Source organism: Corylus avellana, chromosome ca6 (assembly GCF_901000735.1).
Source record: "Corylus avellana chromosome ca6, CavTom2PMs-1.0".
In the NCBI taxonomy this organism is placed as follows: domain Eukaryota; kingdom Viridiplantae; phylum Streptophyta; class Magnoliopsida; order Fagales; family Betulaceae; genus Corylus; species Corylus avellana.
Window position 1 is genome coordinate 29032558 of NC_081546.1, and position 14563 is coordinate 29047120.

Consider the following 14563-nt stretch of genomic DNA (forward strand, 5'->3'; position numbering starts at 1 on the left):
GGAAACCGACATCGGAAGGGAACGATGAAAGCTCGACGCGGAAAAAGCCTAAAACAGTGGATGGAGGGTGGTTAAACCAATCACTAGCTGGCCGAAAAACCATCGCATCAGAGGACGTTGAAGCTCATCGTTGGAGGGGCACGAGGAAAGACCTAGCATTGGACGATGGGTGGCAGAGCGGGCGGAAGAGATCGGCGGCGAACACAAAACAAAACAGAGAACCCTGCCAAGGACAAAAGCGGAACAAAGAGGAAGGGGCGGCAGAGAAAGGGTAAGGAGGAGGCAACCTGGGCCAGGGACATCAAGTAAACTACTGGCACCTGGTGTAAGGGCAGGCAAGGGGGAGGAGGGAGGTAACAAACGGCCCTCCCTCCTCCCCTCACCATGGGGGAGGGAGCTTACCTGAGGCTGCGGCGCTAGAGAGAAAGTGAGAAAACCCTAAGGCTAGATAATATTTGATTGTAAGAATTTTCTAATTGTATTTATAACTTTGTAATTTCATAGCTTTTGGCTATGTTATATCAGAGCTATATGCTATGTAATGTTAGAGCTGTGATGCTCTTGATCATTTCTCAACGAAATCTAAAAGATTTCCATTAAAAAAGAAAGAAAAAAAGAAATGAGATTTAAGAGAAGATAATATTAGTATTCGTACATAATTAATTCTACATATGGGTCCTAAGTCCTGCCGTCTGTATTGGCCTAAGCGCATACGCTACTTTCATTCATGTACTCACCCAACAAATAATTATGTTTTGCTCTTAATTCTTGCTTGGCCAGTCGATCTAATTTACTCATTCAATTGGGTCGAATTCATAGAGAGAGCCAATTGTTTTGACAAGGTGCCCATTCTCTTCATTTCCGTCCATTGCTTTTTTAGTGCACCAAGAACAAATTCGTTTCCGGAAATAATGCAATTTAAAAAAAAAAAAAAAAAAAAAAAAAAAAAAAAAACGAAAACTTCACTTATAGACCCTCCTACAAACTTTCGTGCTTTTTGGAAACACTCCTATATTGTTCAAAATCTCTTACTTTGGTATATCCAATTTTTATTTTCTTTCACTTTCTCCATTTTGTGGGATGTAAAATTTCTAAAATACCCTCAATTTTTATTAAATAATAATTTTTTATTAAAAAAAAAAAAAAAACCCATCGTTTGTGACCCGAGGTGGGTCTTTGTGACCCAACGGAGGGTCTGTGACCCACGATGGGTCACAAGTGACCCTCCAGATCAGGGTTGCCTTGTGACCCAAAAGTGGGTCACAAGGTTACCCTCGAAGTGGATCACAAAGTGACCCACTTTGGAACACAAGGTGACCCTCCGGAGGGTCACTTGTGACCCAAGGCGGCACAGATCCTCCGTTGGGTCGTGACCTGCCGAGGTCACTTTTTTTTAATAATAATTTTTTATTTATAATTAAATAAGGGTAAATTTAAAATTTTTAAAAATTGTAGGAGTATAAAGGTATTTTAATCATTTTATTGTTTGATTTGACTATAATATCTAACGGTATGGGACATTTGGAACGAAACGAAAGTTAGATACATTACAGTGAAAAATTTTGAACAGTAGATGAGTATCTCCAAAAGCCGCATAAGTTTGTGGGAGATAAGTGGAGTTTAAAAAAAAAAAAATGAGGATTTTATTTTCTTTTATGGAATCGTTGGGGCCAACTCTGCAAAAGCAGATACTAAAAGTTTGTTAATTTAGAAGATAGAAGGAATCTTGCTTTCTCAAAGCCTATCTATAAGAAGATAGAAGGATAGTCTTGTTCTTATCTTGTGGCCACGCCTATCATGTCGTACGTCATGCACACATGGAAGCCTGACGCAGCCACAGATTCGTCACGATCTTAGCTACAATGGCGGTCATGATTAATGGAACAACAATTATTATTAAGCAATCATATCATGTAATTTTAGTAGCAAGTAAATTACTACAACAGGGCTGGCGAAGGGTAAAAAGGAAATCCTATATATACGCTTGCACTCTCTTCTCGAACCTCCAGTCTAGCAATACCTCTCATAGCCTATAAGGCTATCGCAAGCAAGAGCCTACTGCCTCGCCTTCCCTTCAATGGCTTTATTTAATCAATTTCGTAAGTGCATGCATCTTCGATCATTCTAACTTATTATTTATGTTTAAATCTAATTTGCTTGTAAGGCATGAGCCTGTACGTCATGCATGAATGGAAAAGAAGAAAGAAGAAAGAAGAAAATATATATATAGTCACTTTCGTTGAACCATCTCTAAAGGTCTTCAAACCATTATGAGTTTTCACGGCCTTAATGGTGGCTTAGCTGCCTCTTATAGCCGCTTGAGGTGTATATATATATATATATATATATATATATATATATAGTCACTTTCGTTGAACCATCTCTAAAGGTCTTCAAACCATTATGAGGTTTCACGGCCTTAATGGTGGCTCAGCTGCCTTTTATAGCCAGCTTGAGGTGATTGTTGATGTTTTAAGATAATTATTGGGTGCGCTAGATTCTTTTTGCTATTTATGAAATGTTGATGTGTCGGTATGTAATTGGAATGTGTAAAATAAGAGTTTTACCACATTCTAATTGAAATTAGACTCTTCCGATTTGAATTTGTAAGTCTTCATCATTCTAACTTGTAATTCTTATTGTTGTCGCACTTTCTCTAGGATGTTTGCCACCAGCACTGGCACCAACACCAGCACCAGCACCGGCTTGGACTGACACCAGAAACATCACCGGCGGCAACACCCAAAGCGGCAATGCCACCGGTGGCAATGCCACCAACACCAACTTTACTGCCGTCGACTTCTCCAAAACCAACTTAACCGGCGCCAACACCCAAGGCAGCAACGTTGGCATCGGCAAGTTCACCAGCGGCAAGTTCACTAGCTGCAACTTCACCAACGGCAACACCACCACCCGCTACACTACTGCCGGCAACGCCACCACCGGCGACACCATCGGTGCCACCTTCACCAACGGCAACTTTGCCGGTGCCAGCTTAAACGGCGCCAACACCCAAGGCGGCAACTCCACTGCTGGCAACGTGTTCCATTCATAGTTGGTTAAGCTTCCATTATCAACAAAAAATCAAATAAGAGATATGTTGCATTTAGAAGTTTGTGCTGTCCACAATAAGGCCAATTATCATATGCATTATAAGGCCAATAATCAGATGCGCGTCTATTTGTAACATAGAAGTTTGTTTTATGAACAATAGGCCTGTAATCAAATATAGGTCATGTTTAGAAGCTTGTATTATCTACAATATGGCCAATTATCAAATATGGTGTGTTGTAAGGCCAATAATCTGATAAGTTGTGCTATTTGTAACACTGAAACTTGTATTGGAAACGATAAAGCCAATATATATATAAAAGATCATAGTAGCAATCAAGATCTTCGTACTATCCAATAAGAGATTGACACCTCAACTTAGAAAAAAAGTTAAATAAAAAGAAAACCAACAAAAAAACCAAATAAAAGCAAAACACAGATCATACCAATTTACACCTTAAAAAAAAAAAAGCTCTTCATGTATCTTTTACGTTAACCACCCATCATGCCGGCCTCCCCCGCCCAGTCAGTCGACGCTGTTGCCACGCCAGTAAGTTGATTTCTATTTGTCTCTCTTTCCGGTATCATCCGTCAGGTTCATCCGCTCTGGGCCACTCTCTTCATTCTATCAATTAAGCAGTACCCTATGGCCGTTTTGGTTTAAGTTCGTTGCGGTGGGCATGGGTATCACAAAATTGAGGAGATCCCATAGTTGGGCATTAATGCATTGGTGGTTGGGTTGATCGAAAAACATGGATTTTTTTTCTTTTGGCCTTGTAGTGAAACTGGAAAGCTTAGATGAAGGAAACAAATTGAGCTTTTGACAAGGGTGGGTTCGTGCAATTTGGGTTTGGCTGGTTTGGGTCGATGTTTTCTTTTGTTCTCAATCACAAATCTTAGCAAATTCAGCCTGGGCAGTAGATGATATAAAAAGGACAGCCTATTTGCTTTGCTTCCGGAGAGAGAGAGATGGAGATCAGGATTCGGGGAGAACCGGCCTGGAGTCTGCTTCCGGCTGGGTGGTGGCGTGATGGGTGGTTAACGTAAAACGTATATGAAGAGGTTTTTTTTTTTTTTTTTTTTTGCTAATGTGTAAATTGGTATGATCATGTTTTGTTCTTATTTGTTTTTTTTTTTTTTATAAGTTCAAGTCAGTCTTTTATTGGTGGGCACAAAGGCTTTGGTGTGCCAAGACCTAATATAAGTTATTCTCCTTTAATTATGCCATGACTGATATTGGATTAAAGGATAGGTACCGATAACATCATGGTTGTTGTTGGTGTCGTTAATTTTTTAAGTAAAATTTTTTTTCTTATTTTGACCTTTAGAATTTTTTATATGCAGTCTGTCTCCCTTGAAATTGAACTTCTAATTCTTTCCCTAATTATTCATATCACAAAGAACCTTAATAATATAATAATATATATATATATATATATATATATATGAAAAAACGATATTGTAACTCCCCACCTTTTACAAAAAGGCACAAGTTGTGATATTTCATCAACCACGTGACATTACTAGCTATATTAAAGACAATAAAATCTCGTAGCGGAATATATATATATTTTTCCTTTTAAACCATAGGTAACCCTCACCTAACACTTCAGAGCTGCTGTATAAACCAGGAAGCACACAAAAGACATGAAGCATGGGGTTAGTCAGGCACCTCGCTACTTTGACCCCAGTTCCGTGGGTATGTGTTTGCGATTTTAATGAGATCGTGGATATGACGGAAAAAAGAGGTGGGAGTGTACGGGGCAATAGTCAGATGGAACTTTTTAGAAATACTTTGACAGGTTGTGAATTAGATGATATGGGTTTCCGAGGACAAAATTTTGCTTGGCACAATGGGAAAGAAGGAATGAATTTTATTCAAGAGCGGCTAGATCGGGTGATGGCTAATAAGGACTGGTGTGCGCTTTATCCAACAGCAGGTATAACAACGGGAATTACCCTAAATTCTGACCATGTTACGGTTTTGTTAGCAATGCAGGGTCGTGATCGTGGGAGGAATTATTGGAGAGTGTTTAAATACGAAGCTCAATGGGGGAAGGAGAAGGGCTGTCGAGATGTTGTTAAAAAAATCTGGAGGAAGAAATTCCACCATGAAGATAAATGGCAGAATTTTAAGGGAAAAATGGAAAGTTGCTCGACGGGGCTTATGAGGTGGAAGAAGACAGATTTCGGGGTACCTGAGAGAGTATTAAGAGAAAAAACAAGGGCTTTGGAAAACTTGCAGGAAGTGGGTGAAAGTTCAAATATGCCGCAGATGAGAAATCTTCATAAGGAAATTCATTCCCTTCTTGAAAAAGAGGAGGTGAAATGGAGACAAAGATCGAAGGAAACATGGCTTAAAGAGGGATAAAAATACCAAATTTTATCACGCTTGTGCGAATCAAAGAAGAAGGTATAACCATATTGACAGTATAAAAGATGAACAAGGGTATTTGTGGGAGACATAAGAGGTGATTGGTGATGTGTGCCAAATATTGCATATTTAGACCTCTTAATTTACATTTATTAATCATTTAACTGTGTTATATATAATCTGATGTTCTGGGTTAGTTTTGTGTTTTTAGTGTTTTGTAGGTTGTTAGGGGAAAACTATGGGTTTTATGTGGAAGTTGCATTCGAACTTTGAGAAATATTATTGATCATGGAAATATGTTGCTATGAATTTGTGAGTACAGATTTTAAAACCCTAGTGTTTCGTTAATCAATTGGGTTGGCTTTTCTTCAATATTACAGCATTCTCTTCACTTCAGAAGAACCTGTGGATGTGGAAAAATGTCTGCGTGGTATAGAATGTGGAGTGACATCTAAAATGAATGACAAGTTGTTGAAGGAGTTTAGTCGGGAAGAAGTCTCAGTTGCTATTAATCAAATGGCCCCTATGGCGGGATTTTTCCATGAGCACTGGGAACCCATAGGAGATGAGGTATGTCAAACTGTTTTATCAATTCTGTCTTCTGGAGTTATAGATTTTGATCTCAATCGTATATTGCTCTTATTCCAAAGGAAAATGTCCCATTGAAAGTGTCTGAGTTTAGACCTATTAGTTTATGCAATGTAATTTACAAAATTGTCGCAAAGGTCCTAGCTAATAGGCTAAAGGTGGTCTTACCTCAGTTGATTTCCCCTTATCAAAGTGTCTTTATTCCGGGGCGGCTAATCACGGATAATATTCTAGCAACCTATGAGACTCTCCATACGATGCATACACGTATGTGGGGGTAAGGAGGGATATATGGCTATTAAATTGGATACTAATATGGCATATGATAAGGTGGAATAGAGTTTTTTGAAGGTAAAAATGCGGAGGTTGGGATTTACAAAGAAGTGGATTAATCTATGATGGCTGTGTGAATAGCAAATTATTCAATTTTGATTAATGGCTGTCCAATGAGTAGGATTTTTCCTTTGAGTGGTATATGACAGGGAGATCCCATATCACCCTATCTATTCATGTTGTGTGCAGAAGCTCTCAGCTTCATATTAACTCAGGTGGGCAGAAAGGGATATTTTTTGGGGGTGCCTACATCAAAGAAAGGACCCTGGATTAACCATCTCTTTTTTGCGGACGACATTGTTTTGTAGGGCCGACATGAGACACTGGAACAGAATGACGAAGCTATTGAAAACATATGAAGTAGCGTCGGGGCAAAGATTGAATAAGGAAAAGACTTTGGTATTTTTTTATCTGAAATACTCCTTTGGTGACCAAGCAAAAATTTCTTAAGATTACAGGTATCCCATCTTCACAAAGGTTTGATACTTATCTGGGTTTGTCAACTCTAGTAGGAAAATCAAGAACTGTTGTGTTTCAAAGTATTAAGGACCGGGTGTGGAAGAGGTTGCACGACTGGAAGGTAAAATTATTATCACAGGCAGGGAAGGAGATTTTACTCAAGGTGGTGATACAAGCTATTCCCACATATTGCATGAGTGTCTTCCTTCTTCCCAAATCCCAATGTTCAGAGATCAATTCTATGCTGCAGAAGTTTTGGTGCGGCCAAAAAGCAACGGAAAAACGTATTCATTAGATGAGCTGGGGGACATTGGGAGTTGAAAAATCAAGAGGAGAAATGGGTTTTTGGGATCTGACACTTTTTAACCGGGCCCTTCTTGCGAATCAACGTTGGAGGCTTTGGCATACGTAGAATAGTTTGACCGCAAAGATCATGAAGGCCAAATATTATGTTCATAGTTCTATCTTAGAGACAAAGTTGGGGTCTAAACCTTCTTTTGCTTGGAAGAGCATTCAGGGAACTTATGACATACTTAAGGAGGGTCTGATGTGGAGGGTTGGAGATGGGTCAAAAGTCAGAATATGGGGGCCGAGGGGGGGGGAGGGGTGTAAATGGATTCCGTCTCCAAACACTTACATGATCCAATCCCCCCCAAATTTTCTTTGTAATGCTGCACTTGTCAAGGAGTTGATTGACCAAAATACACATAGCTGGAATTTATTTTTGCTTGGCAATATTTTTAGTCCAGATGAAGTCCATTTGGTTAAAAAAATTCCCATTAGCATGACAAACCGGCCAGATGTGCAAATCTGGAGAGGAACCTGAAATGGTGTCTTTTCGGTAAGAAGTGCTTATTATGTGGCCCAAGAAAGGGAGGCCCGCAATCTGCCGGAGTGCTCTTCTAGGAGTAGTGAAAGTGTTATTTGACGAGGTATATGGCAGATGAAAAGTCCAAATAGTGGGAAAAATTTTATGTGGTGAGCCTGTAATAATTTATTACCTACAAGGGACAATCTTGTACGGAGAAAGGTTATCGATGACACGTTGTGTCCCATTTGTGGGTTAGAACCGGAAACTACTCATCATGTTATTTGGGATTGTGTAGCAGCAAGGGATGTAAGGGGAGCTAGTAGAAGGATTTTTCAGAAGAGTATATTCATGGGGAACGATTTCCTTCAAGTGGCAGAGGGTTTGTATTCAAAAGGGACACAGGAGGACTTTGAGGTATTCGTGGAGACAGCAAGGAAAATATGGCAGAGGAGAAATGCATGGATATATGAGGGTATATTCACTCACCCTAATATTATCGTAAAAGAGGCTGGAAGTGCTGTAGATTTTTTTCATGAAGCCACGAAGACGTGTGTCGGGGATTCTATTCCTCGGATTGAAGACAGAAATGTGAAATGGATCAAACCTCCTCTAGGTTCGTACAAATTGAACTGTGATGCAGCTTTGGATCTGATGAAAAGCAGGATGGGATTGGGGGCCATTATACGTGATTCAGGAGTGTGATGAGATGGGGTGAATTAGAACCAACTGCAGCAGAAGCTTTGGCGGCTATTTATGGAATTAGACTATGGAACAAGGTCTTGATAATATTCTTAATGAGAGTGATGCCAAGAAAATCACAGACGCAATTCAGACACGAACAAGGAATGAGAATAGTTTTGGCCAACTAGTGGAAGATATTTTCCTTATGGTTGAGTTGATTCCCAATTGGCAGATTTCCCATGTAAGTAGGGAAGCGAATAAGGCAGCCCATAGTTTAGCTAGGGTGGCAATTAGACAGGTCTTTGATACTACTTGGTGAGAAGATTATCCATCATCAGTGACATTGTTTTGGCAAAGAAATTTGTCTTGTTGATCGTTTGATTAATGAAAGTTCTCGAATTATTTTTAAAATAAAATAAACCTCAATTTAAATAAATATTGACAACTTGTTTTTAAACTTTAAATACACACAAAAGCAGTACTAATTAAACTTATATGTGCCACAAGCATCACTTTTGCAAATATATATATATATAGCGACTGGAATTTTATGCACAAAAGAAATTAAAAACAACACAAAAACAACAATAACTTGCATCAAACACATACCATCAACATGTTTCAGATTTCTTCATTTCTTTCATCTAGAACATGCTTCCAAGTAGGTGTACATATGCCCACAATTAGGGGCGAACCCACGTTATAGAGTGGGGGGTCCCTGGAAACACAACTAAATTTTTTTTCCCCTAAAGCCCTTTGAAAAAAAAAAATACATGTAATGACCCTTCCAAAATTACCGTTCAAACCCCCCAAAAAAATTTCCCCCCCTAAAATGTTTCCCCTTAAAAAAACCCCACTTGGGCCACTTGCCTACTTTAATAATAATAAAAAAATATAAGCTTTTATCAACTAAACACATTCCTAGCTAGAAGAGTACGAATGCCAAGGAAATATTACAAACAAAAAAAAAACTATTATGGGTCCCTAACCTCGTGCAGCAGTCTAAAAGAGCCAGTTTGCCTATTTCTAAGGGCCAGTTTCCCTAGCAGGTCAGAATAATCCTCAGAGCTTGAAGACAAAATGAAAAATCATAACATTTTGTCGGCAATGAGAGGAGAGAGAGGACAAAAAATAAAAAGTAAAAAATAAAAAATAAATAAAAGATGGGAGACAATTGTGTGGTGGTGGGAGAGTAGAGGAATAAATAATGAGGGAGGGAGGCGTCCTAGAGGCAAAATAGTAATTTAATATAAATATATATATATATATATATATATATATATATATATATATAGGGAACATGCACCCCCAGGAAAAAATTCCTGGGTCCGTCCCTGCCCACAATATCTCCGGTGTGGACATAGTGTCTAGCGCACCTACTTTATTTCTGACCGCTTAGACTTACGAGCTGACTTGCACTATTGAACAATCCTCTCCCCCTTTAGAATACCCCACATATTAAGCGGACTACTTACGGTCAATACAAGTGTCAATGTCACAAATAGCACAACTAGCTTATATGATTATTTCCCTTATTATCGATAATACAACCTTCAATATATATATATATGTTCCAAATAATACAACATATCTGATTATTGGCCTTACAAGACACCATGCATATTTGATAATTGGCCTTGTTGTAGATAATACCAGCTTCTTAAGACGAATGGATCGCGTTGCCGCCGGTGGTGTTGGCACCGTTTAATTTGGCGCCGGCGAAGTTAGCGCCAGTGAAGTTGCTGCCAGTGGCATTGCCGCCGGTGAAGTTGCTGCAGGGGACGTCGCCGCCAGTGGCGTTGCCGCCTTGGGTGTTGGCGCCGTTTAAGTCGGCGTTGGAGAAGTTGCTGTTGGTGAAGGTGGCGCCGATGGCGTTGCCGCCGATGACTTTTCTGGTGTCTGTGCAAGCCGGTGCTGGTGCTAGTGCCGGTGCCCGTGCCCATGCCGGTGGCACACATCCTAGAGAAAGTGCAACACCAATAAGAATTACAAGTTAAAATGATGAAGACTTATAAATTCAAATTGGAAGAGTCTAATTTCAATTAGAATGTGGTAGAACTCTTATTTTACACATTCCAATTACATGCCGACACATCAACATTTCACATATATATATATATATATATATATAACTCTTTCTTTCTTTTTTCTTCTTCTCCATTCATGCATGACGTACAGACTCATGCCTTACAAGTAAATTAGATTTAAACACAAATAATAAGTTAGAATGATCGAAGATGCATGCACTTACGAAATTGATTAAATAAAGCCATTGAAGGGAAGGCGAGGCAGTAGGCTCTTGCTTGCGATAGGCTTATAGGCTATGAGAGGTATTGCTAGCTTGGAGGCTTGAGAAGAGAGTGCAAGCGTATATATAGGATTTCCTTTTTACCCTTCGCCAGCCCTCTTGTAGTAATTTACTTGCTACTAAAATTATCTGATATGATTGATTAATAATAATTGTTGTTCCATTAATCATGACCGCCATTGTTGCTAGGATGGTGACGAATCTGTGGCTGCGTCAGACTTCCATGTGTGCATGGCGTACGAAATGATAGGCCTGGCCACAAGATACGAACAAGACTTTGAGAAAGCAGGATTCCTTCTATCTTCTAAATTAACAAACTTTTAGTATCAGCTTTTGCAGAGTTGGCCCCAAAGATTCCATAAAAGACAATGAAATCCTCTGTTTTTGTTTGTCTGAAATTGCATTATTTCCAGAAAAGAATTTGTTCTTGGCGGACTGAAAAAGCAATGGACGGTAATGAAGAGAATGGGCACCTTGTCAAAACATGCAATTGGCTCTCTTTCTGTGAATCCGACCCAATTGAATGAGTAAATTAGATCGACCAGCCAAGCAGGAATTAAGAGCAAAACATAATTATTTGTTGAGTGATTAAGGTAATAAAAGTCATTCAGTACATGAATGAAAGTAGGGTATGCGCTTTGGCCAATACGGACGGCAGGACTTGGGACCCATATTTGGAATTAATTATGTATGAATACTAATACTATCTTCTCTTAAATCTCTTTCTCTTTTTTCTTTTTTTAACGGGAATCTTTCAAATTTCATTAATAAAAGATCAAGAGTATAACAGCTCTAACATGGATAGCATATAGCTCTAATATAAAATAGCCAAAAGTTATGAAATTACAAAGTCATAAATATCTATGACATCAGCTTTTGCTAACTCATGTACCACTTTAGTTATGGAATAAATCTATTCTAGGTAGACTAGATCTAAGACATAGGTAGTCATTTTTTCAACTCTTATTGTCCGGATGTGAGAGATAATCCTCCACACCGATTTACTCATCCTCGGCTCAAAAGTTAAGAGAAAACACATGTCCTTCACCTAAAGGGCAGGACAACAAGAACAAAAATAAAAATAAAAATCAAAGCCAAAAAAAAAAAAAAAAAACCCAAAAGACTAAAAATCTAAAAACAACAAAAGCCCCGCTATAAGCTAGTCAGGGAATTCAAGTATAACAATCGAAACCCCAAAATTTGCTTACATTTTGAGGATTTGACTACTATTAACTCCTAAATAAAAAATATTATGATATCAATCAAATAAAGGAAATATATATTTTCCATATATTCTAATATTCATTAATAAATCATCCATGTATTTATCAATCCAAACCAGTAACAAAACTCACTTGTGCATAGTGGTGAAAAGGCATGCGGTTATTAACCGTCTGCTAACCGCCTTAAAAATGGTTAGTAAAAAAAAATTTTTAAATTGCTAACCGCCTTTATTATATAAATTTAGTTTTATGAGGCTAGAAATAAATATCACCAAGACCTCTCTGTATGGCTTGTTGGGATCTGTTTTTTATGAGATGATAATATAAAAATGATAGATATGTAGGAGTCATTTGCTGGCTGGATGTTCCAGCAATGCACTTCTCAATGGGCAGTAGATTAGACAAAGAAAACACAAGTAAATAGGAGTGAAAGTAGCTGCAGAAATTCTGCAGAAACTGTGCACAAACCAGGGGAAAAAGAGAGGGACAAAACAGGGGAGAGGAGGATTGTCTTTTTAGCTGTTACTGCGAGTGTGTAATTCAAGCTTAGTGTGTGATATCCTCTAGCATATTTATGTAAATTTACTATATATATATATATATATACAGCAGGCATATATATATATATATATAATTTTTTAATTATCTTAGACCATTAGCAGCGACTTCATATGTCGCCGCTATTGGTTACCAATAGCGGCGATATGTAGGGTTGCCCCTAATAGTGGCCAATAGCGGTGACATTAGGTCTGATTTAATCCTTTTGCGTCGACAAAATATATCATTAGCGGCAACATTTGTCACCGCTATTGAGTAATCCTTAGCGGCGAGGCAACAAAATTGTCGCCGCTATTGATCATTAGCATCGACCACATTAGCGGCGACATGTCGATGCTATTCATAAATAGCGGCGATAAAGTACTCATTAGCGGGGACAAAAGGTCGTCGCTAATGAGCAAAGTTCATGTAGTACAACACATGGAATATTTAATTTAAATGAGGTGAATTGACGGAATCAATATTCAATCTTAGAACCTTTGACTTTAATACTATGTTAAATTATCATTTGTTCCAAAAGTTTAAATGGATAAGAAGAAGTAAATTTAATCAAATAGGTCTTTGGCACTCAAATAGTGGGACCCAAATTTGTCATCACGCAAAGAACTACAAAAGATTCACAATGGATTAATTAAGTTTTATGGGGTTCCCAGGGAGTATTGGGCACTTGCACGACTCTTTCACATTGACATATATAGCCATATCTGTGGATTTAAAACCATTTCTTCTCATGCCAACACTCTAAGAATTTTGTGTGAAAATAAGTGGAAAATGAAAAATGAGTCGTAAAAGGCTTAACAATCTGTTCGTGCATCAATTTGTTGTAATTTATTTTTTTTTACCGTTGTTGAAATAATAAATATGAGGGAATATAAGCGGAAGCAATATAGAATATAAACACAAAGAACTTATGAGTGGTTCGGTGTTAGACACCTACGTCCACCACTCAGAATATCCCTAAGGGCTACATTGTGCTCATTAACTTAATTTGTCTACAATACAAAGGTCCCTATTTATAGGGTAATGTCTAAATACAAGTTTGGTAATCAAATCCCCTAGATTTGATTACAATCTCAATATATGATTACAATCAACCCATAAATAGGGAATATTTCAATATCAGCATAATTATGGAATATATGGAAAATATAATATATTTTCCATATATTCTAACATCCCCCTCAAACTCAAGGTAGAATATTTTGGAACCTTGAGTTTGAAATCCGAAACAATGATGACGGCGGTGGTGGAGGTGGGGAACGGGCCGTAGATGATAACGACTGCCGGAGGAGATAGAGGCTGGTGGGCAGCCAGCGACGGCGGCAGGTGGCTGTGAATGCAGATTCAAAAGGGCCGACAACGGGCCAAACTCCAAAAAGGGCCGATAACGGGCTAGGGCTGACAACGAGCCAAACTTCAAAAGGGGCCGACAACGGGCCAAAATCCAAAAGGGGCCGACAACGGGCCAGGGCTGATAATGAGCCAAAAATAAAAGGGGCCAACAACAGGCCAGGGCTGACTATGAGCCAAAAATAAAAAAAGGGCCGACTTGGACCAAAAATAAAAAGAAAATGAGCCCACTTGGGCGGTTATCAGATTGGCGCACCGAATCTGACCGGCGCGTGGCGCGCGTGATGTGTCCACTTGGACAGCTTCTTCTTCCTTCCCTTTTTTTTTTTTTTTTCCTTTTCTTTTCTTTCTTTTCTCTCTCCTCACTCCACGCCACATGCAGGCTTGCAACACCTTTCTTTTTTTTCACCAGTTTCTCTACGCCTGTCCCCTTCTTTCTTCCTCTTTCTCAGCATATTTTGCTGCAACAGAAATGGCCATGCATGACTGGAGGAAAGGCGTTGGCATAACCGGAGGAGTAGATCTGGACGGCGCGGAAGCCGAAGACTAAGGCCGGCAGTGGCTTTCTCCGGCGTGGTCTAAGTGGTGTTTGTGGGTCGCGGCGTGGTAGACGGTGGGCTGATGCCGGAGAAGCCCAAAAGGGTGGCGCGGCTCTGCTTGGACGGTGGGATGACGCCGGATGCAGTGCCGGTTCCGTTGACTGGAACGGCTGGAGATGCGCCAGATCTGGCAGCTTGAGCATGAGAGAGACCACCGAGGTCTTGGTGAGAGGAGTTGGACGAGGATGGCTGGGCAAGCGGCCGGAGGAAGATGATCTGGTCGTCTCC

General features: G+C 39.3%; 2 protein-coding genes across 2 annotated transcripts; one reads left to right on the plus strand and one right to left on the minus strand.

The window, feature by feature from the left end:
- The first annotated feature begins 1968 nt into the window (after positions 1-1968).
- Positions 1969-3368, plus strand: LOC132185694 (uncharacterized). The gene is made up of 2 exons (XM_059599469.1): positions 1969-2099; positions 2661-3368. The coding sequence occupies exons 1-2, from the start codon at positions 2078-2080 to the stop codon at positions 3053-3055; spliced, it is 417 nt and encodes a 138-aa protein (XP_059455452.1). The 5' UTR covers positions 1969-2077; the 3' UTR covers positions 3056-3368.
- Positions 3369-9835: 6467 nt separating this feature from the next.
- On the minus strand, positions 9836-10628 carry LOC132183585 (uncharacterized). The gene is made up of 2 exons (XM_059596916.1): positions 10549-10628; positions 9836-10256 (listed from the first exon to the last, which is right to left on the minus strand). Exons 1-2 carry the CDS (start codon positions 10568-10570, stop codon positions 9958-9960), a joined length of 321 nt encoding a protein of 106 aa, XP_059452899.1. The 5' UTR covers positions 10571-10628; the 3' UTR covers positions 9836-9957.
- Between the last annotated feature and the right edge of the window lie 3935 nt (positions 10629-14563).

Coding starts and splice junctions, on each gene's coding strand:
- LOC132185694 (XM_059599469.1), top strand. CDS start 2,078: ATGGCTTTATTTAATCAATTTC. Junction 2,100..2,660: donor GGCTTTATTTAATCAATTTC/GTAAGTGCATGC, acceptor CACTTTCTCTAG/GATGTTTGCCACCAGCACTG.
- LOC132183585 (XM_059596916.1), bottom strand. CDS start 10,570: ATGGCTTTATTTAATCAATTTC. Junction 10,257..10,548: donor GGCTTTATTTAATCAATTTC/GTAAGTGCATGC, acceptor CACTTTCTCTAG/GATGTGTGCCACCGGCATGG.